This window comes from Alexandromys fortis, unplaced genomic scaffold (genome assembly GCF_014885135.2).
Source record: "Alexandromys fortis isolate MF-2015 unplaced genomic scaffold, M_Fortis_MF-2015_v1.1 scaffold_223, whole genome shotgun sequence".
NCBI classification, from domain to species: domain Eukaryota; kingdom Metazoa; phylum Chordata; class Mammalia; order Rodentia; family Cricetidae; genus Alexandromys; species Alexandromys fortis.
The window spans coordinates 1391001-1417089 of NW_026068095.1; the positions used below are offsets into that span (position 1 = coordinate 1391001).

Here is a 26089-nt window from a genome sequence, read left to right on the forward strand (position 1 = left end):
AGTTCTCTGTTCAAGTCTTCGCCTTCAATTCTGTGAGAATCCACCCCACTATAGATGGCTCATGCCTCCGTGGATGGCCACATACCCATGGGTATCACTAATTGGATTCAGGGGGTTATTAATAATTAACACACACATGCATATGTGTGTGTATACATTTAATAATTAACATACACACATACATATATATGAACATCAATCACTGTGTAGTCAAGATGCCCTTGAATGTATTGTCCTGCCTCAGCATCCTACCACACACAGCTTAGACCTTCTGTTTTGTTTAAATTCAGATCTACCTGCCTTTGCCTCCCAAGTGCTGAGATTTAAGGTGTGCACCACTATGCCTTGCGTCCTCACATCTTCTTGATGTGTTGAAAATATTTTAATTTGCATGTTTATACGATGTGTGTGTGCACTCGTGTGTGCATTCAGATGCGCGTGTGCCACAGTGTGCATGTGGAGGTCAGACAACCTTGGGTGTTGTTCTTCATGCTCCACATTGTTGTGAGATAGGATCTCCTGGTTGTTTTCCATTGCCTGCATCAGGCTAGCCGGTCTGCAGATGTCTGGAAACCATTGACTGTCTTCTATCTCCCCGGTAGGAGAACTGGGATTACAGATGCTCATTCTACATGTCAGGATTTTATGTGGGTTCTAGGGGTTTGAACCCTGGTCCTCATGCTTGTTTTGCCAAGCGCTTTTACCCAGTAACCCATCTCTCCAGCCCAAACATTCAAATTTTATCAACATTAAATAACTTCCTTTGCCTTTGTAACCTTCCTGTGCTTGTGTACTTTTGTGTGCATGTACATATGTGTGTGGAGACCAGATAATGAAGTTGTATCTTCCTTAGTCAATAACTTTGGCAGGGCCTCTTCCTGCACCTGGAACTTACTGACACAGCCTCATCGGCTGGTTCCTAAACCCTGCCCTTCTTCTCCAGGCCTGGGATGACTGGCATGTACCACCACACCTGTCTATCACACGGGCAATGGGGCATTGTACAGCAAGCATTTCACGGAGCAGAAATCTGAGTGTTCAGCCTATTTCTAAAATTGGCATTCTTCCTGGCTCCTTGAATTCTCTGGAGAATGCTCCTTTCAGTAGTTCGAAGGCTCTGTGAAGCCTTGGGAGATTTTCCCATGTGTACACATTGATCTGTTCTCATCTGTAGACTCTGGACTGTCTGCAGCTTGGGGTGCTACTCCCCTCCCTACCTTTGCTGTCCGCTGAAGCCACATCACCCTTGCTGAGCTCCTGCTCAGACAGACGGCTGGGCTCTGGGCGTTCCCGGCTCAGTACAGCCAGAGACTGCTTTCCATGCAGTCGTGGGCTCATGTTGCCTCTCATCTGTCAGCATTACCCACTGCCGCGTCTTAGAAATCCTTCTTTCATTTATTTTGTCTGCAATAAAATGAAGACTCAGGCAGGGGAATGAGATCTAGTTACTGTCCCATCATCCTGACTAGAAGCTGCCTATGATTTTGGAATCACTCGTAGAGTTTGTTATGACTCCGTGTATCTCGGGCCACACGCCAGTCGTACTGATTTACAAGCTGTGGCAGAGGCTGGGGTACGGTCTGCAAGCATGTGCCAAGAAGTTGCCTGGTGTCAGATGTGCAAAGTCAAACGACACAAGAGAGTTCCCGTGCCGCTGAGAAAGGCTGCGTGTGCCAGTTCATAGGGTGCAGCGCACTAAATCCATTGTCTACAGAAAGAGTGTTTTGGATTCCTCTCGAGGAAAGACATCCAGATACAACCCCATGGCAGCCAACAGAGAGTCCGTAAATGACGCACGGGGGAAGGGGGGAAGGCGGGGGTGGAATAAAGAAGTAAATTTGGATCCGGAGAACCCTGGGGAAAGGAGGCTGGCAGGCAAGCGCATTCCAAGGGGAGAGGACGTTGTTCAGGATCCGAGGTGTGGGAATGCAGGACACATTTGGGAAATTGTGAATAATTAGGAATGGCTGGACAAAAGGCAGAGAACAGGGAGAGGTCTTCAGTTTCTCCATCTTAGACGCACAGGAGGAAACAGAGGAAGTCATTCTATGTGCTACACAGGTTAGTGACTTTTTAACAGATGGGGCCCTTTCCCCTTGATCTATCCGTTCGTTTTAAGTCAGACTACATTTGAGGTGCCATAATCCAAAGATATGCAAGATCCTGTAATGACATTATTTTTTGAGACAGGATCTTACGATGTAGACCAGATTAGCTTGGAACTTGCAATCCTCCTGCCTCAACCCCTCTCAAGTGTTGGAAACTCAGATGTGTACCACCATGCCTGCCCACGTGGTTATTTTTTTTCTAGTCATATCAATAACAAAAGAGCAACGGGTAACTGAGAATGTGGGCTCATTCGGCTGCACTGTGGGCAGCTCACAGTAGGAAACAGCATCCAGTTAACACTAATCAGCTCCCAGGCACCATCCTGAGGCTTTTGTGTAGGTTGACACACTTGGTCTTCACGGATTTGATACTTACACTACCATGACAACTTATGTTTATTTTAACAAAAAAACACTTTGGTGGGGGGAGTGTTGAGACAAAGCCTTGAACTCATTTTGTTTGTCTGGTTGGTCCCAAACGTGTGGTCCTCCCACCTCAAGCTGGGGTTGCAGGCAGCTGTCACCAGGTCCAGTTTGCATGTTACTCCTTTAACAGCAATCTTTCGATGCATTTATTTTACTAGTCACCAACCGCTATGCTACCTCCAGGAATGCTAAAATCCCAGAGCCCACGCTGGGGGGGATGGCACTGTGGGTAAAGTGTTAGCCGCCAAAGTGTGAGGACCTGTGCTTGAATTTACAGCTCCCATCTAAACAGCTGCCCATCTCTGGTGGTGAGATAGGAGGTGGAGACAGGAGACTCCCCGGAAGCTCATGAGCCATCTAGCCTGGGGTATGATATGCAGTGCATAAGAGGCCGTGCTTCAAAGAAAGTGGAAGATGAGGACCAACACCCGAGGTTGCCCCTTGACCCCCATACGCATGCTGTGGTACGTGTGTGCTCCACTCTCAATCCCAGAAACCTGGTGGAGTGGAGGTGTGTCGCATGAAGAAATCTGCAGGCAATCACAGATTTTGTAGCAGGTTTTGAGGAAATGGGTCAGCTCATAGGAAAGTCGAGTTTCTTCTCTAACGTGAACAGATACATGTTCCTATGGTGAGCTTGAGATGATGCCATTAACAGACTTTCCCAAATGTCGTTTGAGAACAAATAGTACCAGAGACTAAAAAAGTAAGCACATGCGCTGTTTATCGTTTCTCCTCAACAGACACGGCCAAATGGACCACTTTCTCCGTAACCAAATGGGACGGTTTCCATTCTGAACATGTACAGGTAAAGTGATCGCTTATCTTTATGGACTCCCTCATGGGGACACAGCTCAAATAACCTCAAGGCAAAGTCCATGCTACTGAGTCCTAAGAGCTAGAAAGAGCAAGGCCTCTCCCAATGCCTCGAGTCAAAGGGAAGGATGGTTCTAGAAAATTTGGCCTCCGTCTGCTGCATACATTTTAATTTTCTCCTGAAGTCTATGCCGAGAGCGGTGGGCACAGGACCACCGTTGGGCAAGGAACCTTCCAGATGACAGATCTTTGGATGTTTCAGTCGACTTCTTCATGTGATATCCCAAGTATTTTTTCCTAGGGGAGGAAGGGAAAGAAAAGCCTTAAAATTCAAAGTGTGATTCACTGCTGAAGTAAAAACACAGGCTAGGAAAATGGACTGGAGTAGGGGAAGTTGTGGAATGGTGGCTGGCATCCTTGGGGTGCCTGCAGGGAGACCAAGAGTGAAGGCCTTCTGTTACTCATCCGGGGCTAACAGGCTGACCTCTGAAATGTGCAAAGAGTTTGAGACCCCTTTTAAGATCCCCAAAAGGAAGGAAGGGTTGATACCGCTGGAGGCCGCAGTGACTGTGTGAACACACTCCTCACTCAGCAAGGACGAAGCTTGCTTAGTTTGTGCTGTGATTTGCGTATGAAGGGTCTCTCCTACAGACTCTTATGCTGAACACTTAATCCCAGCTGGTGACCCTCTTTTGGAAGGTTGTGGAACTTTTAAAGGGGTGGGACATTGCTAGAGGAAGTGGATCGCTGAAGGTGGACCTTGCCCTTTGATAGCCTGGCCCTTCTTCTTGTCTGTTCTCTGCTTCCTGTTCACCCAAGATGTGAGGTGAGGAGTTCCACACTCCCACATCAGGGAGCTGCCTTCTGCTCCATGACTACCACTCCTTCAGATTGTGCGGCAAGATAATCCAGCCTCCCTTGGGTCACTTTCTCCCAACACTGAGAAAAGTAATTAACACAGCAGGGTTTGGAGATGGAGGTGACCCTCCTTCTGTGCCTGACCCTGTCACTACTGAACAAGTATTGGCTCAGCATGCTTGATGTATGTAAAGTAACGGGAGCTATGAGACAGACAGGAGGCACATGCGTACCGGCCCAGGCTAACTGTAGCTGCACTAGAATGGTGAGCTGCAAGCTCAGGAAACCTTCAGTATGGAGACAAGAGCCCAGAGCTTCCTTCCTCCCTTTCCCTCCCCTCTCCCTCCTGGATTCTCCTCCCTTCTCTACTCCTTCCTCCTCCTCTCCCTTCTTTCGTTATGAGACAGGGTCTCACTCTGTAGCCTATGCTAGCCTTGATCTCACAGCTATCCTCCTGTCTCAGCCTCCTGAAAGCTAGGATTATGTGTGTATCACCAGGTCTAGCTCAGACTTCCCTAGGTGTTTTGTGTGTGGCAGACTGCTTGCCTGGCGTGCACGAAGCCTGTGGGTTTGATCCCCAGAACAGGAGGAAATAAGGAAGGAAGTACCTAAATCCCAGCACTTAGGAGGTAGAGGCAGGAAGTTTAGGAAATTCGTGTTTGTTCGATGCTCTTAGCTTCCCAGTGCTTTCCTGGCCCTTTGGCAAACTCAGTTCTCTCACTTCATTTCCTCTGCTGTCTCCTGACTGACACTCTCCAGATTAAACCCAGCTAAGGCCAAGAGTTAAGATGAGGGTTTAACACAACCGGGATAGGCAAATTTGGACAGAGAGTACAGTGGTTAGGGATGCTGATGTTTTGTGTGTGGCAGACTGCTTGCCTGGCGTGCACGAAGCCTGTGGGTTTGATCCCCAGAACAGGAGGAAATAAGGAAGGAAGTACCTAAATCCCAGCACTTAGGAGGTAGAGGCAGGAAGTTTAGGAAATTAAGGACAGCCTGAGCTGTAGGAGGCTCTGACTCAAAAACAAAAGCAAAAATACATATAAATAAGAAAGGAAGAGATTAAAAACCAAGCCAAAAACAAAAACAAAAACAAAAAAAAAAAAAAAACCCAAGTACTGGGAGAGACACCTGAGCATGTAGCATGTTTGCGTTAGCATGTGATGCTCTGGAGTCAACCCCGAGGGACACAACACACACACACACACATCCTTCAGCAATTGCATCCGTTTCTAATCTCAGAAACCTCCCTCCAAATTCCTCCTGAAGGATTGTCTACTTCCTCTGACGGAACCTGCTTTTCTCTCGAGCAGCAGCCAAGTTACATAAAATGTTTGCGCTTGCTTTTCCTTCTTCTTTCATCTGATTACTGGAATTAGAACTGTTTTCTTTTTAATATTTACTGAAATAGAATTTTACCACAAAATTCTTCCTACTAAAGTACATAAGGGTTATACAACCCTTACCCCGAACCCTAGGACCCCTTTGTCACTCCAAAAAGAAAGTCTGTCCCTACCAGTGGTCAGCCCTAGTCCCTCACCAAACTCCTTTCTGCCTCCATGAATTTGCTTATTTTGGACACTTTATAAATAAAGCCATTTAACAAGAGGTATTCTTGTCTGGCTTCTTAGCATAATGCCTTTTTCAATTTTATTTTTCGATCACATATATGCAAGTGTGTCTGTGAGAGTGGGCACATATGTGTGAGTGTCCACGGAGGCCAGAAGAGGGCACTGGAACCCTGGTATCTGGAGTTATAGGCAGTCGTGATGCTGGGAATTGAACTTGGATCCTCTGAGGGCAGCCACTGAGCCGTCTCCCCAGCCTTGCATAACGTTTTCTAAGGTTCATATATGTTAGTGCTTTTTTTATTTTTACAGTTCTGTCGTATTCCATTGCATGGTCTGTGCTTCATTTTGCTGATCAGTGTTCATTAGCTGATGGATGCTGCAGTTGATTCTGTTTCCGAACTCAGCCATGAATATTTATGGACATGTTTCGGGTGAAAATGGTCTCCATTTTTGAGGGGTAGAGATGGTAGCTCTATTTTATCTCTATCTATTTGTTTTGTGGTGCTGGGGATTGAACCCATTGCCTTCACCGTGGCTCAGTATCCACTCTACCGCTGGGCTACACCACTAACCCATTGCCTTCACCGTGGCTCAGTATCCACTCTACCGCTGGGCTACACCACCCTGCTCCTGACAATGTGATCTCTGCCAGGTGGTTCTCCAGGGCTGCATGGTTCCGTAATTCAACCAGCAATGTAAAGAGGGAGGTTCCAGCTCCCAGTCTCACAGAGTCTTTGCCATAAGCATCCCATTGGGTAGAGTTCTTCAGCTTTTTGACTTACGTCTCTCCACCATTGAAACGGACATGCCCAGTGTCTTTTCTTTATATAGCCTCCCCGGAGAAACAGTGTACAAATCTATCGCCCATTAAAAAAAAATTAAATCTCTTGTCTTTTTTTATTGTGAAATTGTTAAGAGTTCGTTACATCTTCTGGATGGAAATCATTTAATTGAATACATGACTGGAAAAAAAAGTTCCCCCATTCTGTGTACCTCTCCCCTCCATATTTTATGTTTTTTTATAAGCTTGTTCAATTTGAGTTTTGCTCTCTTTCCTTCCTTACCTTCCTTCCTTCTCTCCCTCTTTCTCTTTCTCCTTTATTCTAATCTCTTATTTTCCTCTCCATTCCCTGGCTTTGTTTCTGCCATCCTTCTCTTCCTCTCACCCCGCCCACACACACACTGGGGATTGAAACCCAGGGTCTATACATGCCAAGCACGCACTGTACTGAGCTACATCTCTGGGCATTCCTTTTCTCACCCCTCGCCCCCTCACAGTGGTCAGGAAAGGAGGGCAGCAGAGGAACTCCACGGGATCTCGAGGGGAAGAAGGGGGAACTGAGACGCAGCTGAGAGCTCTAGCCTCCTCTCAGAATGGTTAGCACGCTCCTGCTGACCGTTACTTCTCCCGCACCTGTGGCCGTGCATGTGCGACCCAGGAAGGAGCAGAGGCTGAGCTAAGTGGGAGGCCACCGAGGACAGCGGCAGGCTTTTCAGCTCTGTGGGGAATGCGTGCCACACTTGCTTGTGAGACCTAGGAGACCAGCCTGTGAGAAAGACTCAGGGACACTTGGGCCGTACTTAGAGTTGGTACGAGTGTCCTGCTGGCCCTGGAACGGTCTTGTGGACAAAAGCCCACGGATAGTGAGAGAACATCCGTCCTCCTAAGACTAACCTTGACCAGTCAGGAAAGTTCAAAGTTGGCCTGATGTCAATCTTGAACAATTTGGGGGATGGGGAGTCTCAGAGAGCAGAGATCAAAGCTGGAGGAAGGGTTGGGACACAGAGTGGGAGGCAGCTGATGTGATTAATTCACCTCACCAAAAATAGATGCAAGTTCAGTTGCCTGTTTTTCAGTTTGTGTCCCAATTTCCCAGTTGAGGTCTAAGCAGCAATGACAGAATGAGCTTGAATCCCTGTGCGAAGATCAGCCTACATCGGCAATCAAGGAGATGCCCCTGCCCTCATCTGACCGGCAGAATTTGTGGAAGAAGAAATGGCATCCACTGAAACATTTGTCTCACCAGCTCCTCGTTTCCTGCTTCCTCTGACCCTTTGCCCCCTCCCCCGACATACCCTCTGGGAGTTCAGTAAATATTTGTGGATGAAGATGACCATTGCTAAAAATATGTTCCGATTGGTGGGACTTGTCTCTTGCCACTTGAGTATCCTAAATCCATGAGAACTGATTCCCAGATGTCTCCCCTCTGTCTTAATAAAGTTTTATCGCCCATCCCTTATCAGAGAAGATGTGTGTGTGTGTGTGTGTTTTCTATGTGTGTGTGAATGTGGTGTGTGTGTGTGTGTGTACACATGCATGCATGACTGTGTGTGCTGTATGCCTGTGGGGGGTGTGCACACACAAGTGTGACTATGTGTGGTATGTATGTGTGTGTGCATGTGGTGTGTATATGTGTATAAGTTGGTATGTGTTTGGTGTGTATGTGTGTGGTATGTGAGGGTGTGTGCAGTGTGGTGTGTGTGTGTGCATACAGGCACATGTGTGTGTGCCTGTGGGGTGTGTGAGTGTGTGTGTGTTTGTGTGTGTTAAGGTCTCACTATGTAATTCAGGCTTGTCCCAAACTCACAGGCTCCCTGCCTGTGCCTCCTAAGCGCAGACATGCACCACAGCACTCTGTGACCATAGCACGCTGTTGAGAGGATTCGTTTTCTTAACGGGCTACACTTACCCATCCACCATTCTGCTGCACCCAGGGGGAGAAGTACTCTTTTAGGTACTTGGTGCCAAAGCCCAGCATCCTATTCATTGGGTGGTTGTCGATGGCTGTGAGCTTGGCGATGGCGTCTATGGCAAGGGCAGCTTTAAAGCCTTGTGCTTTGACTTCTGATTCTCCTCTGGTGTCTACATCCCTCAGGAACAGGTCCGTGATAGTCTTGAACACTGAGTAGGACAGCCCATCCTGGAAACTACTCATCAAAGCCTTGTCTTTCTTCATCTGTGTATGAGAGGAAAAGCAATTAGGGGGCACGTGGAAGGCCACTCTTGTGATCAGAAGCACCAGTCAGAAGCCCCTGGAATGTGCTGTCAATCATGGCACAGGACCCTACAGAGTCAAGGGGAGTACCTGCTCTATCGGACCCTGGACTGCAGTGTCATGACATGGCATCCTACAGAGTCAAATGGAGCCAGGTGCCTACTCTACAGATTCCCTTTATTGGTACAAATAAGGGCAAAACTAAAAATCTTATTCGACACTCAAGTACTTCCCAAACACCAAGGATGGAAAGGAGTCATGGGTGACTCAGACCCAGGTGCTTACCCATGGGCCCACAGTCTAGTGGGGATGGCTAATAGTGTTCTGTGCTTTTCAAGAGGCAGGGTTATGGATGGGATCTGAACCCTAGTGATGTCTTAGGGTGTTCACTCTGCCCTACCCTCTCACCGGCAGTGCAATCTTGGGGACACTAGCCATTTTTCACATCTATTTATTTCATCTCTAAACTAGCGTAATGACAGTACAGCATTGGACATAAAGGAGGAGTTCTGGGGGCACAATGGAGACAGGGAAGACTCCCCACATGTATTTGCTTATTAAAATAAATAATAAAGAAAGAGAGAGGGGGCTGATGAAATGGTTCAGTGGGAACTTGCTGCCAAGCCTACGTTTGACTCCCAGCATCCTTGGTGGAAGGAGAACACAGGCTCCTGCTCATCCCTGACCTCGGTGGTATTCCATGGCGCATGGACATCCCACTCACAGGCAATAAATAAATACATGTAAAAATATCCACAGATTCCTTTTCCATTATTCTACCCAAGTGATTTCACCTCCCACCTCTTCCTCGAAACTGAATCTCTGTGGACTTGCTGCTTGAGCTCTGTATGCACGATGCTATAAACGTCCTGTTTGTTCTGAGGCCACACTGCCTTTGCCAGTGTTCCCAAAGCGCACACAATCCACTCTCTTCTCTTTGGCCCAATATCCCTGGTTTTCATTCTGCACCTTCCCTAGGCCTTTCATTCCTTTTTGTCATGATCTTCTGGGCACTATTTTCCTCTGCTTTTCCCTTCTGTAGAAGCCCGCACACATCGTCCCTAGACCCGACTTTCTCTCAACAAGTCCTGACCACAAAAGAAGAATCTACAAATCAGATCCCGATTGACAGACCCCAGAGATAGGTGACAGACTATGAGCTCAAAAGAAAATGCCTTCTAACTCCAGTATGGGCTTGCTCTTCAGTGTCACACAAGGACCGTCATCTCACTTTGCAGTGAGAAGGGCGGGTCTCCACTTCTCCACTACGGGTTCCTGGGTTCCTACACTTCACTAGCCTGCCTCTCTGGGTGAGTGGCTACGACAGATTTAAGCAGCCACAGTCCAGCAACCGTATGGGGCATTTCAGAGAGGATTGCAGCCTTTGAATAACTATCAGACGCATAGCCAGGCTGCTGGGCAATTGCAACCATCCAGACTCCCCTGAGGTTCAGTTAGATGAGAAGGAGGTCGATAAACCTATGCAGCAAATGTTCATTTTTCCGATGTCTTTTCTTACAATAACACAGTTGCATTTCCAGTTTCCAGAAATTCCAAGGAGGCTCCAGAAGATTTACTTCTGTTTTCCAAAGTGATTCATTTTTGAGATGCTGCCAGCGTGAAGAGGCAGACTCCAAGGGAAATAAAACTTAGGACTAAGTGGAAGCCAGGACTCCGGACGAGGGTCAGAGCCTGGTGCACAATTCCATTGTCCTGCCCTAGTGCGTGGGCGCAGACAGGAACCAAGTTAGCTCAAGGGACTCCATACCTCTCTTCCCAGCTGATCTCCTGAGTATTTCAGCAGCTCAACAATTTTGTTTATTACTTGATCCTCTCCGTCTGTTGGGGGAGAGGGAAATTCCAGTTATTTCTTTCAAGACAGGCACAAAAATAATAAACGTGTCCTTCCAGTGGCAATGCTTGTGGCTTGGTTATGGATGGAGAAAGGAGCAAGCATTCAAATCCTCAGCTGATAAATCTCACCATTCAAGACTTCTCCAGTCCCATCCTTGTCTTTTTGCTCAGTGTCTCCTTCCCCTCCCAATTCTCACCGAGAAACTTAGGACTTATTTACTGTATGAACGCTGGTGAAGACATCAGTTCCACTAGACAATCCTGTCCATGAAGAGAATTAGGGGACGATTCCCTCTTATTTTTTTAATTTTTATTTATTTTGCCACAAAGTAATAGTTACATACAGCCTACCCATACTACACTGGCTGGGGGTCAAAGCCGAAGCCTCATGGTTTCTAGGCAAATGCTCCAACCACTGAACCACACAGCCACTCCTTTTTCTTGTTTTCAGGCTATTTCTCAGCAGATGGTATGTTTGTTAAATAGAAATTCCCTGTGTGTGTGTGTGTGTGTGTGTGTGTGTGTGTGTGTGTGTGTAAGCCCATGTGCACATGGGGACCAAGTGTCAATACCAGATGTCTTCCTTGACCAGTTTTTGGGACAGGAGCTCTTGTTGAACTCGAGCTCAGTTGGACTGACTGCCAGACAGCCCCAGAGATTCCCTTTTCTGTGCCGTCCTTGAGCCCATCGCGCAGGCACGTGCCACAGTGCACAGCTCCGTGCGGGAGCTGGGGATCTGAACTCAGGCTCTGAGCACAGAGAACCCCTTACCAGCTGAGCCAACTTCCCAGCCCCATAAATCCCACGTCTGATCATATTTCTACCTTTGTCAGAAGCACGGGGCCAAACTTACAGCCCAAATGTGAAGTGACATTTTCCTGGCCTGCATGTGGGGACCAATCTCATTCTTTAGCCCTTTTTATTTTCCTATGTATTTTTTTTTTTTACATTTTTTAAAACTTGGTTGATTTTTATGTGATTGAAGTTTATACCCTGTATTCCATGTCTCGACAATAAGGTGGGGTACGTGGGAACGAAATGAACAAATTCCTGAGTTCTGCAGGATGAAACGGCAGTTGGACAAAGCAAGGCTATCGTTGGCCTGGGCTAGGATGGCTTTTCTCACAACTTGCCACTTAGTAAACATAACGGTGAAAATGATCACCACTGCAGAACAGAATCCAAACAGAGAAATGTCAGTTACCGAGGGAATCGAGTTTCTGACTTACAGCCCAGTCTCCGAAGCGATGTGGGACCCACATGTTTATTTTGGCTAGCGGTGAGGGAGGCCGGGGAATTAATGGAGCAAAGCCCAGGAAGGTGTAGGAAGGAGGGGAGCGGGGAGAGTGGCTAACCTGGGACTCACAATGCCTGGGAGCAAACAGGCATAAATCTCCACAGCCCTGGGTGTAGTCTCTGCTTCCATCTCTCCTGGAAAGATGCTGTGCTGGAGTCCTGGATTCCTCCCTCATGCAGGGGAGGGGTACAGGGGAGGGGAGGGGGGTGCCTTGGCTTTAGCTGTCTGAGGATATCACTTTCTACCTCCCAGGCACACTTGGGAGGGCCACAAAGCCCTAGCGCTTTCTTTCTGGCATGCACGGCTCCTCGCTCAGAGCCCTGTGGCAGTGTTCAGTTTCAGATGTGCAGCAGACAGTGGATAAAGCCCCAGCCCTGTTTGGGGATCTGAGACACTGATGCCTTTGTGGGCTTTGGCCTTGTCCTTCACGATGCTACAGGCCCAGGAGCCACTTGGTCATCATCCTTATACCTTCTACTAGAGGTTGGGGAGAGAGAGTTGAGAGGAAGGTCAATGATGAAGGAAGGCAACACCTTCTCCCTTCTGTTCTCCTCTCTTGGCCCAGGGTTCCCACACAACTTCTAGAATCCTGTAGTGGTCCCAGCCACTAATACTGTGTGGCAGTGACTGAGCTAATCTGGTCCCTAATTCTCACTTTTTCATTACCTCCTGAGCTAGACCTGGTGTTGCTAGATCAAATAGGAATCGTTCCCCACAGGCTCAAGTTTTGAATGCTGGTCCTTAACTGTTGGTACTGTTTGGGAGGCCGTGGAGATTTCAGGAGGTAGCATCTAACCAGAAGCGGCAGGACAGTGAAGGTATACTCTGACTGGCCTCATCTTGCTTTCTTTGCCTCCTGGTTGACTGCAGAATGAACAACTGCCCCCTGCTGTACCCTGCCTAAATGCATGTGGTTAAGCAACCGTGGATGGAACCTTCTGAAATCGTAAGCCAAAATAAATATTTTCTCTGATCAATTGCTTCTGCTAGGCAGTTTTCTCATGATGGCAAGAAAAATAACTACCGCACTGCGTGTCTGACAGCCTGGGTGTTTCCCACGAGGCCTGGGTTGGGTGATATTCTGACTCTATGCACAACCACTATAACACGACTCGACCTGACAGCTCCTCCTCTCCCTCCACAGGAGACGTTTCTTCTGACTTAGGAGTGAGCTGACATGTCTGTGCCATGGGCTGATGCCTTCAGCTAGAGCTCCCGGTCTCCATCATGTTGCTGCAAAGCGGGCTGAGATTCCCCGTGTACAGAGGCCTGAGCTGCGTACATACACGCATGCCCATATACTTGTATCCGGCTCGGGCTCAACCCCACACATGCAACAAGGAAGGCTTACCTTTCTTTGAATCGCAAGTTCTAGATTGAGCACCTCCACCTTGAAGGAACAGACGCTCTGGGGCACTCTCTTTGAACTTGAAGCTCCCTCCCTGGTTGTGGTAATCTTCTGGTGGCGGCCAGGAGTACACGATTTCAGCCACGCGGTTAGCGATACAAGCAACTTTGGGGTCTACAGCTGAAAGAAGAAAGAACAGCTCAGAGGGTATCCCCAGAACTAGGGCTGCTGTGTGGACTGCCCCGTTGCTTGGGATGAAGAGGTCAGCCTAGCATGAGAGAACTGTGCCCAGGAGTTCGTGTTTGAGGTGGGGCATTTGTCCAAAGGGACTAGCAATTCTCCAGTGGGGCTGGGATGAGGGGGCAGTATACAACTACACTTCCACACCCCCATCTTTTCCCCTTGCCAGAGAGCACCAAGGGGATGGCTCACTACTTGACAGAATGCTCATGCTGCCTTTATTTTTATTCTTTTAGCTTTATGTTTGGGGACACCCTTTACACCTCGGAGAGGTAGCCTCTCAGGACACAGGAGAGTGTTCAATAACTTGATGCTCCTTGCTCTTATGACCACAAATTTCCCCTTTATGTATAATAGAATGCATTCAAGTCACGCTTATAGGTAAACAAGGTTGCATAGACGCAGCCAGATGTGGTGCTCCACATCTGTAACCTCAGCACTTAGGATGCCAGGGTTGCAGGATCATGGGTTCCAGACCAGCCTGGGCTACAAAGTCAGACTCGATCTCAGAACAAGTGCACGAAGTACAGCTCATCCTTCATGACTTTGTCATCCGGGAAGTGACATAGCGTGTGTTTCCGCTCGGGGCCGGGTGGTTGACACTGCGCAGACTCCCTGACTGTTATTGCTAATCAGACACGAATCGGCTTGTGTCAACTGAGGGAAGCATGATGGACCAGGTAGGACACGGTTGACTTGTTGGGCAGGAAGCCTGTCACTGGTTTTCCACCGGTCACTCCAGCATAGGAACTTGAGGCGTCTGTGTTTGATACCGAATGAAGCAGCTAAGACAAACCACACCTTGCTTGAAGAAGACTGTTGGTGCGTGAGACTCAGTAATGGGGAATAGGTCAAGAGCTTGGGGCCAGTCTAGGCTACAGAGCGAGGTCCTGTCTCAAATAAGTAAATAAATACGCAAATATATATACAGAGTGGGCCGGATAATCTAGAAAGCCACCTGTGTCTTTCTCTTTTCTTCCTGCTTAGATTGGGGATGCGATGTCTAAACATGCATACTCTCTGGTAAGTACGTAGTATTATATGGCTATTCAGCCTCAGATACAATTTGGCCGATAAACCCACTCTCCGTTTTAGCTTTACCTTTTATTCTTAATCTCACCCAAAAGCTGTTTTTTTTTTTTTTTTATTTATTCCCCTTTAAGAGGGGAGAGAATAATATGAGCAGTTTCTTTAGACAATGTAGGGGAAAAGCCAAGTGATACTTCTGCTGTGTCATTTCCTCCAGGAAATGGGGATGAAGATGGCAGAAACTTCCTGTCTCCCTGTGCAGAACACACTGACCCACAAAGTCAGGTCGTTGGGAAGGACGGGGCAGGAGAGGAAGACAATGAAGAGCCCTTCTCTCTTGGCACGGCTGCAGCCTCAGCCACCTTGGCTTTCGGGGAGTAGATGCTTCGATTGGCTCAGAGAGTTACACAGAGCTGGGATGAGATGGTCTCTGTGTGGTCCAGGCTGTGTCTCCTTCAGCAATGCCCCATCAGAAATTCTCGCTGCCCCTTGAGTTCTGCACCCTCTGGGCCCTTGGCTAAGATCAAGTTCCCTTGGTCACAGACTGGTATGAGCCTTCCTCAGGCAGAACCTACTCCAAAAACTTAGGAGGCTAGCAGCACTTTAAAACTGAGCTGTTACTGCCATCTGTTGACTAACTATGGACAGGCCTGGCAGGAAGGGGTACTGTAGAGGTGGGAGTCGGGAGGAAGATGGACCGTGCTTCTGCTGAGGTCTGTGGCAGAGGGAAGCCCTCAGTGATAGTGTCTTGTTTGATACAATTCACTTTTTTTTCCTAACAAGGGAAAACTTTATCAGTTTTTTAAAAATTAATTTTATTTTTATTTTATATGCATTGGTGTATCGGTGTATCAGATGCCTTGGAACTGGAATTACAGACAGCTGTGAGCTGCCATGTGCGTGCTGGGAATTGAGCTCCAGTCCTCTGGCAGAGGAGTCAGGGCTCTTAACCACGGAGCCATTTCTCCAGCCCCTTTGCCCATTTTTTAAGGGTGATTCACATTTTTTTTCTTTTCAGAAAGCCTTTATTTTTAAAAAGATATAATTTATGTATTTTCTGTATATTGGTATTTTGTCTGCGTGTACAACTACACACCAGAAGAGGGCATCAGATCCTATGGGACTATATAACTTCTGTGAGCCACCATGTGGGGACTAGAAATGGAACTTAGGATCTCTGGAAGGGCAGCCAGTGCTCTTAACCTTTGACCCACCTCTCCAGCCTGGTGGTTTACATTTTGAAAAGTATTTTGTTTTTTATCTTTCAAGACAGTGTTGCAGTAAGCTGGCTTCCAACTTGCTATGTAGCCCAGGATGCCTGGAACTGGCCATTCTTTCCCTCCTGAGACCTGATGACAACAGGTATGAGCACCACGCCCAACTGAAAAGCTATTTGCTTCTGTCTATTTGCCTGCCCTCCCTCCCTCCCTCCTTCCTTCCTCATTCATGTTCTTCCTTTCAGGCCCCTTTCCACTTCCTCTCTCCTATCTCTCTTTTCTCTCTTCCCCTTCTTTTCCCTTCTCTTTCTCCCTCTTTCATTGGTTCTGTTTGTTTGTTTTCTGAGACAGGGTCTCTTGTAGCCCAGGCTGGCCCCCAACTCACTATATAGCCAAGGCTGGCCATGAACCTCTGAAACTCCTGCCTCCATCTCCTGAATTCTTAAATCCTGACTCTTCTACTTGATCTTTCCAGCAACCATAAGAAGTAGGGAAGGGTGTGATTTCCCTGATATACAGGTGTGAGCACAGTTCCCAGGTGTAATATACCCTATATACAGGTGTGAACACAGTTCTCAGGTATGATCTACCTGATATACAGGTGTGAACAGTTCCCAGGTGTGATCTCCCTGATTATTTAGGTGTGAACACAGTTCTCAGGTGTGATCTACCCGATATACAGGTGTGAACACAGTTCCCAGCTGTGATCTACCTGATATACAGGTATGAACACAGTTCCCAGGTGTGATCTACCTGATATACAAGTGTGAATACAGTTCCCAGGGTCTCCAGGGGTCAGCTGGCCTAAGAGAAGGTGCCTGGCTAAGGTGCCTCCCTTTGTGCTCCCCTCTTGAAGCCAGCGTATTTATGGTCACTGAGCCAGAAAACCTCTGCAGCCACCATTCACTCCCACTTTCTTCCTGTCTTGGGACAAGTGGGTGGTTATGATGGAGATCAATGACATGGAAAGCCCAGGCCTATCTTCAGTAGGTCGGAAGAGGCCGGCCACTCAGCATGTGCGTGGGAGAAGATGGGTGTGAGAGAGTGCCCTCTACGAGCCTACCTTCACTCTCCAGGCGCTGCTCCACACTGGAAAAAGACCTAGCCCAATGCTGGCCGTGGAAGCCGCTCCGAAGCTCTACTGCGAAGGGGCCCTGAACACCCTGAGTACGGACCTCCTTTGGGGAGCTCGGTGGACCTTCCTCCTTCTCCGCCGCTCTGAAGAATGTTCTCCAAGAGGACTTCTTCTTGCCAAGGCTTATGTGCTTTTCACTGGAGGGGGAGCTTCTGCAAGGCACTGAGACCTGTGTCCATGAATCAGGTGACCAAGTCAACAGTGCTTTCTGGGACAAACTTCTTGTTCTGGAGAGCTTGGGTGAGAAAACAGCAGGAGGGCTTTTGAAGACATGGTGTCTGGCGTAGAAGGCCAGGATTTTGAACTCAATGCTGTTTGGGTCGTCATCCTCCAGGGGGATGTCTTCCAGGTCACACTCACTGGAGCTGCACATGTCAGGTCTGGAACGACAAAGGGCATGTGGTGTTTGTTGTTTGTTCTCCGTGGCGGGGAGTTTACCTTGCAGGTTCAGAGAAAGCAAAAAAAAAAAAAATTCCTTTGGTTCTGATCCTACATTGCTAGGACAACCAGGAGTAACCAGTGTCAGAAAAGCCACCACGTTACTGGGAAGGAAGAGTCAGAGCACAGGCCTTCTATGCCAGACACCATGTCTTCAGAAGCTCCAGGTAACAGTGGAATAAGAGCTCTAATAAGGTGAAGTCAGCTGGGTATGTGGAAGCAGGGACAGGCCAGCTTCAACGGGAGGAGCAAGTGAAGGCAATGGAAAGACAGAAGGGTTGGACTGGGTATGTAGATACATTCAACTTTGAAACCGTGTAGGCAGAGAACAGACTCATGGGTACATGTTTGAAGCATCTGATGGCCAGGGCTTGTACCATGTAGCCCAGGCTGGCCCCAAGCTCACTAAGTATGAATCGTTCAGAGAAAATAAGTAAACAGGCAGCTGTGGCCAGACTTTGGTGGCCTTAGACCACCAGGCTGAGGGGTGTCTGCTTCTTCTATGGATCCTTTCAAAGGAGCTCAAGGCTGTGAGGGGGGAGATTATTCTTATGAAAGGGGGCAACTCAGGAGATAGAAATAAATATGCGCCATCAGTTTTTCCCTCTCTCCCTTGTGAGGTACCTTCTGCCTCCGCTTGCCTGGTTTGTTTCCTGTGATTGGCTCTCTAGTTACAAGAGCTCCCGTATTTATCTATTTTACAAAATTGAAAGACACCAGTGGACACAGAGGAGAGCTTGCCCGTGTTCAGGCAGGAGAGGACATGATCGCATACATGATTTGGAAAGAACACCCCAAGCCTGGAAATGGGGGGGGGCTCAATCACCCTATTTCCACCCAGGTAACAGAGAGAACGACCTCTGCTCCCTTTCACTCACCCAGGCTGTCATAGAGTTACCGGCTCTGGGTCCGGCTAGCATACCTTTGCCTTGGCCTCACTGTACGCTAAGGGCTACGTTTCCCTTTTCATCCCAGCTGCCAGAGAGACCGATCCTCCACTTCTCATCTCATTCAAAGTTCAGCCATGGGTGCATGGGTGCATTAGCTCATGCTTCGTGTCTGATGGTCGGCAGTTCAAATCTTGCCCACACCAATGACGAGTTCTGAGCCCTAGGGAAGACTGCATTATGTCTCTGGCCCTGAACTTTCTGTAGACAGACTAGAAAGTATTACAGCCATTGGGGGGTGGGTATTGTGAGTGTAGAAGACAATGCATGGGATGTCTTGGCTCAAAGGTGATAACAATGGGGCTGGCGAGATGGCTCAGTAAGTCGAGTGCTTGACGCACGAGCCTCACAACCTTAGCTTGACCCCAGAACCCACATAGTGGGGAGAGAACTTCCTCCATACGGTGGTCCTCTCACCTCCACTTATGCCCTGTGGCATGTGTAGCACACACACATGATACACATCCAACAATAATAAATAATATATGTGTAACTATACACACATGGATATACGCAGGTCTATAAAGTGGTAGCTAGGCCCAGACTGGTGGCTCGTGCTCAACACCCAGGATTCCGAGGCAGAAGGATTATAAACGCAGCTACTACTCCATCCTCTACTGTCACGTGCACATCAAACAATGGCAAGGGCATGTTTTGAAAGCGTGACATTATGGAAACAGTGTGTACTGGTAAAAGCCGACGGTTACCACATCACTTGGTGATATAATCTCAAGGGATGACCCTTCTCTCTTGTATGAGGCCATTGCTGACAAGAACATCATGTAACTTTCCCTGCCTCTGTCCTTGGTGGGGCTCTTGGCCGTGTTTCCTTCTCTCACTGGTCCTGTTCGGTTTTTACCCTGATAGCTGAAGATGCTGTGATCATAAACAAACAGTAGTGATCTTAATGGAATCTTCTGGTATGTCCCTTCATTTCTTTCTGCAAGATCCAATCGACAAAGGAATGGGATAGTATTGCAGACAGAGATCAAAGCAGTGGGATGTGGTACAGACGGGATAGCACCTGCAGACAGGGACTGAAAAGGCAGGACATGGATACATGCAGGGAGAGCATCTGCAGACAGGGACCAAAGAGGCAGGATGTGGTACAGACAGACTGGACTCTGTAGTGGGGCTCGTGGTCATGGTCTGACAGCTTCAAATGCACATCATTGGGCAACTCAGTCTCTTCCTTTGGTCCTTGTTTTCCTATAGACTGGGGATCAAGGGTCAAGTGACAATATGCTCGCCTAACATGCACAAGGCCCTGAATTCTCAGCGCGGTAAGAAAACAACAAACAAGTAAACCAACCTCCTCTTGTCAAGACTGAGAATGTTCTCGCACTCCCCTACCTTGGCTTTGACGTTTGAAGGAGGGCTAGGGCTCCAGTACCTCCCCAGGCAGTGCTTCCTGTTCCTGAGGTGGTATCCCTGCTTTATTTAGAAGAGGCACCACTGGCTCCTCTGAGGAGCAGCTTCATGGCCAGGCCCAGACCCTAGCTAGGCAAGTTCAATGGAACGCAGCTGGGAACTGCAGGATGGGGGCCAAAAGTCAGGTGAAGATTGAGGAGCAGAAGTGGCTTTCCCAGGGGGGCTGTGGGCAGACTTGGGAAACCCAATACTGGCTAAGCACCTCCTTCCAACACAAAGCAGCCTCTGGTAACTGGGTGTGATCAAGCACTCAGGGAGAGCAGCACACAAGGGGACCCTAGCCAGCATCCTTCCTCCCCTGCTGTTCTTCACATTCAGGGCCAGTTCCTATGTGCCGGCATTCTGTCTTTCCTTAACTGCTCCAATTGCACACGCAGGACGCCTGAGGTCTAGGGCTCTGTCAGGAGCCGCATGGCTGTCTGGAGGACATGATTCTTGCCACTAGCTCCTCCCACTCACCCATCCCTTCTCTACTCCCCCTACCACATCAGATGCTCTGTTGTCTTTACCATCGTATCTCACTTGGCCCCAGAGGGAGATCTCCTCCTCTCCTTCTGGTTATCCCCCAACCCAGGTCCCATCCCGTAGCCAAATGATCTCTGAAGACTGTACATTTTAGAGCCTGCCCACCGTGGCTTAGTCACAAAAGCACCAGCTCTCCAAGCCTAACTACATGAGTTTGATTCCCCAGACCCCACACGGAAATCCCGGAGCGGCATTCATCCGAATGTGGTGACAAAATGAGAGAGAGAGAGATTGGAGAGTCACCTGAAACGTGGCGGTCTTGGCTAGGGTTACCGTCGCTGTGGTGAGATAGCATAACGGAAGCAAACCGAGGAGGAAAGGGTTCCTTCAGCTCACACTTCCACATCACAGCTCATCACCCAAGGAAGTCAGGACAGGAACCCCAACTGGGCAGGAACCTGGAGGCAGGAGCTGATGCAGAAGCTATGAAAGAGCATGGCTTCCGGGCGTCCTCCTCAGGGCTGCTCAGCCTGCTTTCTCATAGACTCCAGGACCACCAGCTCAGGGGATGGCACCACCCACAGCGGGCTGTGCTCTCCCTCATCCCTCATTCATTAAGAAAATGCCCTACAGCTTACCTACAGCCCAATCTTGTGGAGGCATTTTCTTGATTGAAGATCCCTCCTCTTTGATGACACTAGCTTGTGTCAAGTTGACATAAAAAATGAGCCAGCACAATGGCTCATGGGGCAAACAGCCCGGAATAGGCATCATGGAAGAAAGTATATGAGAGCCTGCCTCCAAACAAGGTGAAAGGGGAAAACTCTCCAAGGTCATTTTCTCCACACTTGCACTGCAGTGGCTTGTGTATCCCAGTCCCATGCCAAGAGGATGACCTGATCATATCAATCCTATCAATATCATATCCTGGACTCAATGGCCGATTGCCCATCGCTAAAGCTAAAATGAGCATTCTGTGCCATTATTTGTGATTAACAAAAAAACCAACCCAACAACTCTTATTTGATGAAAGAAAAATCAGATCTTACAGAGATGGCTCGGCTCTTAAAAGCACTTACTGCTTTTGCAGAGGACCTCGGTTCAGGGTCTAGCACTCACATGCTGGTTCCCAACCATCTGCAATTCTAGTTCCAGGGGATCTGATGCCCTCTAGTGGCCCCACTGGCTTTTGTTTATATGTGGTGCACATAAACTCATATGCTCACAACATACACAAAAGAAAATATATAAGAAGATTTTAATCTAAGTCTCTAGCTCCAACACCAGTTTCACAGGGAGTATAAAAAACTGAAGCCCAAAGTTCACAAGGAAGTAATGATCTAAATTCAGAATGTGGTCAGTGCTGCCAGGTAAACGCAGATGAATTTGTGGCACAAGCCTATAATCCCACCTACACAGGAGGATGAGGCAGGAGAATTGCAAACTTGAGGCCAAGCAGCGCTACATAGAAAGACTCTGTTTCAAAAAGAAAGAACGAGGCAATGGGCTATTTTTCTTACTGTATGGAGCTCATAAGCACACAAGCATTGCAGACTAAAAGACACTTAAATGCATCCCTCGGATTCAATGAGTAGCCCTCAGGTCTGGACTCAAGCCCATTTGTCTTACAAAGATGCCGCTGATGGGAGACAATGGGGGTGGTTTGACTATGAGGGGCGCTTCTCACAGCATTGAGCCGTATCTCTACGAGTTTGTGCTGTGCCTGTAAATATGACAAGAACGTTTACAGTGTAAGAACATGACAGCTAATCTCCACTGTCACCTGACTGGATTGAGAATCTCCTCAGGGACACACTGCTGGGCGTGTCTGTGAGGGCCTTTCTAAAGAGGTTTAACTGAGGGAGACCGTTTTGAATGTGGGTGGCACTATCCCATGAGCTGGGGTCCTGGACCAAGAAGAAAGGGAAGAAGAGGGCGTGCTGACACCAGCAGTCACCTCTCTCTCTCTCTCTCCTCTCTCTCTCTCTCTCTCTCTCTCTCTCTCTCTCTCTCTCTCTCTCTCTCTCCTTCCTGACAAGAGACGCCTTGAGACCAGCCACCGGAAACTCCTGCCACCATGGCGACAGCCACTCGCCAGGCCTTCCCTAAGTGTGAGCCCAAATAATCCTTCCCTTCCTTACGTTGTTTCTGTCAAGTATCTTGTCCCAGCAACAAGAAGAGTGACCGATAGATACGAAGGGTGGAGCTTTGCCTAACATTCCCAGCACCTAGAATAGTGTCTAACAACGTGCAGGTAGTCAACAAACATGAAGAATGAATGAATGAATGAATGAAAAGACTGACAGATTAAACACAAGGCAGCTGGCGGAATATGAATTTGTGCAGTTTTTTTGATAAATTACAAATAAATGTTGCTATAACTGTGCCCGCAAATATCTCAAATGAATCTAAAATACAACTTGCTTATCTGAAGTTCAAATGCAAGTGGGTGTCTTGCATTTGCTAAATCTGACAACGCCATGAATAAAAGACGCTGCTGAGAAGTCCTCAGACCTAGTGGATAAAGCACTGGGATTGAAACCAAGGCAAGCGAAAGAGTCGGCCCCGGAAGCACAGCCACAGTGGGGTCTTCAGTCCCAGTGGGCGAGTCTGCAGCTCCGGTGAGACTGAGCCCAGACTTCTCCGGGGAAGGTTTTGGAGGCTCCCTTTTAAAATAGGCAGTTTGGATCAGATGTGGCTGGGCATCCACTTAATCCCATTTTGAGACAGTGAGTGTATATATGATCAAAATACCCTGCATAAAGACGTGACATTCTCAAAGAATAGACAAAATGAAGGATTTTAACGTTTGAAAGGTACAGGTTTTTCTCCACACCAAACCTTAAGGAAGAGCTACACAAAGCTGAAAACTTGGTCTTAGCTTAAAGCAGTGAGAGAATTTTTCATGTTTGACGATATCAGTTCTCAGTGATCACAGTGACCTTTCTATTTAATGAAAGGCACCCCAACTTCTTCAGAGGCCTTATGCTAATTTGGGGATTGAGGGATACACCCTGTTTCCTACCCTGCAGGTATAGCTTTTTCCTGGTTACAGCCCACACTCTCAAAGGCAAATACAGCAGCTTGATGGCCTCTTTTCCCCTCCCTGAGTGTGTCCTTGAGAGCATCCTCTGTTAGAACTCTTTTGGAAGCACCTGACTGCAGCCCCCTCCATCCCCCGGGCCCTGTGGACTCTAGTCTGTGTTGGTGCAGATGAGATTTCACTTCCCTCCTGAGGCAGGTGGGTGAGCGCTCAGAGGAAGTAGCAGGGAAATTTCACTGTTCCTTGAGAGGCCTCCACAGTCTCGTGCCTGGCTTCAGCTGCAGCTGGAGCCTCGCTTGGTCTTGGTTTGCCTCACCTCAGCTTGGCTTGGGGGTGAGAACCTGGGAGAACCCACAGGCTTGAGTGAGACTCCATACTAACACACTCCTCTCAGGGAGGTCTCTAGACTCAGCCACAGGCTCCATTGTGCCCCATCACCCCGAGCTGCACCTTCAGCATCCTGGGTCCCTTTGCTGGGTGGACTTTGTTCCTGCCTTTCTCCAGACCCCTGTGTGTCTCGGGTCTTTCTGCCCTCTCTGTCATCTCCAGGGATAAGACATAGTTTTCAGTTCTGAAGGTAAGATGAAGAATGAGATGAAATGTTTTAATTTCTTACCACAGAAGCTAAACACAGGATGAAAGCCCTGACTGGGAAAGTGGGAAAGTGAGAACTCAGGGAGAAGAGAGGTTGCCTTGGGAAGTCTGCTGGGACTAGGTTGAGCACCCAGGTTCCTGCAGAGTGCTCATGTCTCCAGGCTCAGTGGCAGGGGCTCCCATCCTGCACCCCAAAACCCTATTCCCAGGTGGATTTACCATCTCTGCAGGCTCTGACCTGCTATCACACCATAGCACACCTTGTATTTACATCGAAAGAGGAGAGTAAGTTATAAAGACCACAGTCATGAACTCTTCACCATCCAAACCCCTCTGTAGAGAGAGAAACAAAAACAGAATCCTTCTGCTGGGTGTGGTGGCTCACACCGCCAATCCCAGCACTGCGGAGGCAGAGGCAGGCAGATCTCTGAGCTTGAGGCCAGCCTGGTCTACATAAAAAGTTCCAGGACAAGCAAGACTACATAGAGAGACCCTGTCTCAAAAAAATTACACACACACACACACACAGAGAGAGAGAGAGAGAGAGAGAGAGAGAGAGAGAGAGAGAGAGAGAGAGAGAGAGAGAGAGAGAGCCTTCGTAATCTATCCTGCCTTTTTCTGGAAACCCCAGTCAACTAACTAACTTGGAATGAAACGCTTTGCATTCCAAGGCTAACAGAAGAACATTCGTGACAGGGGCCCAAAGTTCTGAATTAGATGCCTCTTTTGGCCAACGCAGCCTGGCTATGAGCACCAGAGGGAGTAGAGACAGAAACTGGTGTCCCGTGCTGTAGTTACCTGGTCTGCTGGCTGTCAGCCGCTTTCCTCTGGCTTCAGGTCAGGTGTCAGGTAGCTATTTGTACACCTGTGTCTCTCTCTCTCTCTCTGAACACGCAATGACAGGAAACCTTCTTCTCCTGGCTTCTCACGACACAGCTCAGTGGCTGGGAGCTCCCTGGGACAGGATCCTCTGGTTTGGGACCAAGACTGAGGAAAGGAAGCCACTTCCTCATTAGGCTCCGCCTCCAGCTCTTTAACTGAAGAAGAGGTTGCCCTTTGCTCAAGTAATTTGACTCGAAAAGCACTGAGATAGCCTTTACTAATCACTTTCTCAGCCCTGGGGAGGACCTGGCTTGATGGGTTTTCTGCTTTGCATTTTATCAGTTAGTCGGTGTTGGCTGGCCGGCTCCTCTGCGGCAGGCACACACTGAACCTTTCAAAGGACAGCCAGTGTTTCTATGTTTCTATTTCTTGTAAACGCTGCACTGTTACACAGGAACCTTTTTATACTAGCATCTGCAATGTGTTGCCACTGTCCTTTCATGGCCTTTCTCTTGAGCACCCCCTCCCCAGTCCCCTTTGTTCCTCTGGGTAGTTTTACTTCTACTTTCCTGTCACATACATCGTCATGGTTGAAAGTAATCCACTGTGTAGACAGGCTACATTTCTTCTGCTGTTGCCCGCCTAGGCTGGTTGCATCACTACCGACTGTGAGCAGTGCTACACAAATCAATGGGCAAGTGACTGGCATGTGTTCCCTGAGTCCTTTGGGCAAACCAGGAGTGTCCCCTGGTTTGTCTAGTTTAGCTTTTTGAGGAACCACCATGCTGACTCCCATCATGGCTGATTTAACTAGTCTAACATTCCGATGAACAGGGCACGAGAATTCCCTTTGTCCACACACTAGCCAGCATTTATTAGTTGTTTTCTTTAAAAAAACGTGGAGGGGGATTCTGGTTATTTTTATTTTACATGGATGTTATATGTTTTCTTAATGATTGTCTTTCTGGCTAGAGTAAGACAGAATTCAGTTTAGTTTGTATTTCGCTGATGGCTAGTCAGGTTAAACTTTTTTCATATGTTTACTGGTCATTTTTATTTACTCTTTTGAAAATTATTGATTTGGTTAGTCCACTTATTGTGATATATAGTTTCTTGTTGAGAATATATATGTATATATATGTATATATATATGCATGTATACACACATATATGTGTCACACACACATATATTCTACAAATTAATCCTCTGTTTTGCTGACAAAGATTTTCACATGCAGTCTGTTCAATTAACCGTATCCTTTGCTGTAAAGAAGCTTTGTCATTCCATGAGGTCCTGTGTGTCACTTGTTGACATTATTTTCTCAGCGACTGAAGTTATTCAGAAAGGCCATGCCCAAGCCTGTGTCTCCTGCTTTTTCTTTAACAGTTTCATGACTCACTCACGTTAGGGATTTGGAGTCATTGGGAGTTGATGTTTGCAGCGAGAGATAAGG

The 26089-nt window shown here is 48.0% G+C and overlaps 1 protein-coding gene and 1 long non-coding RNA gene across 2 annotated transcripts; one reads left to right on the forward strand and one right to left on the reverse strand.

The window, feature by feature from the left end:
- Positions 1-1899: 1899 nt before the first annotated feature.
- Positions 1900-8193, forward strand: LOC126489170 (uncharacterized). The gene is made up of 3 exons (XR_007588878.1): positions 1900-2061; positions 3278-3342; positions 7637-8193. It is a non-coding gene; the product is annotated as an uncharacterized lncRNA (long non-coding RNA).
- On the reverse strand, positions 3280-24785 carry Bcl2l14 (BCL2 like 14). The gene is made up of 6 exons (XM_050123223.1): positions 24612-24785; positions 16824-17275; positions 13278-13454; positions 10544-10614; positions 8470-8736; positions 3280-3647 (listed from the first exon to the last, which is right to left on the reverse strand). Exons 2-6 carry the CDS (start codon positions 17266-17268, stop codon positions 3609-3611), a joined length of 999 nt encoding a protein of 332 aa, XP_049979180.1. The 5' UTR covers positions 17269-17275; positions 24612-24785; the 3' UTR covers positions 3280-3608.
- Positions 24786-26089: the final 1304 nt, after the last annotated feature.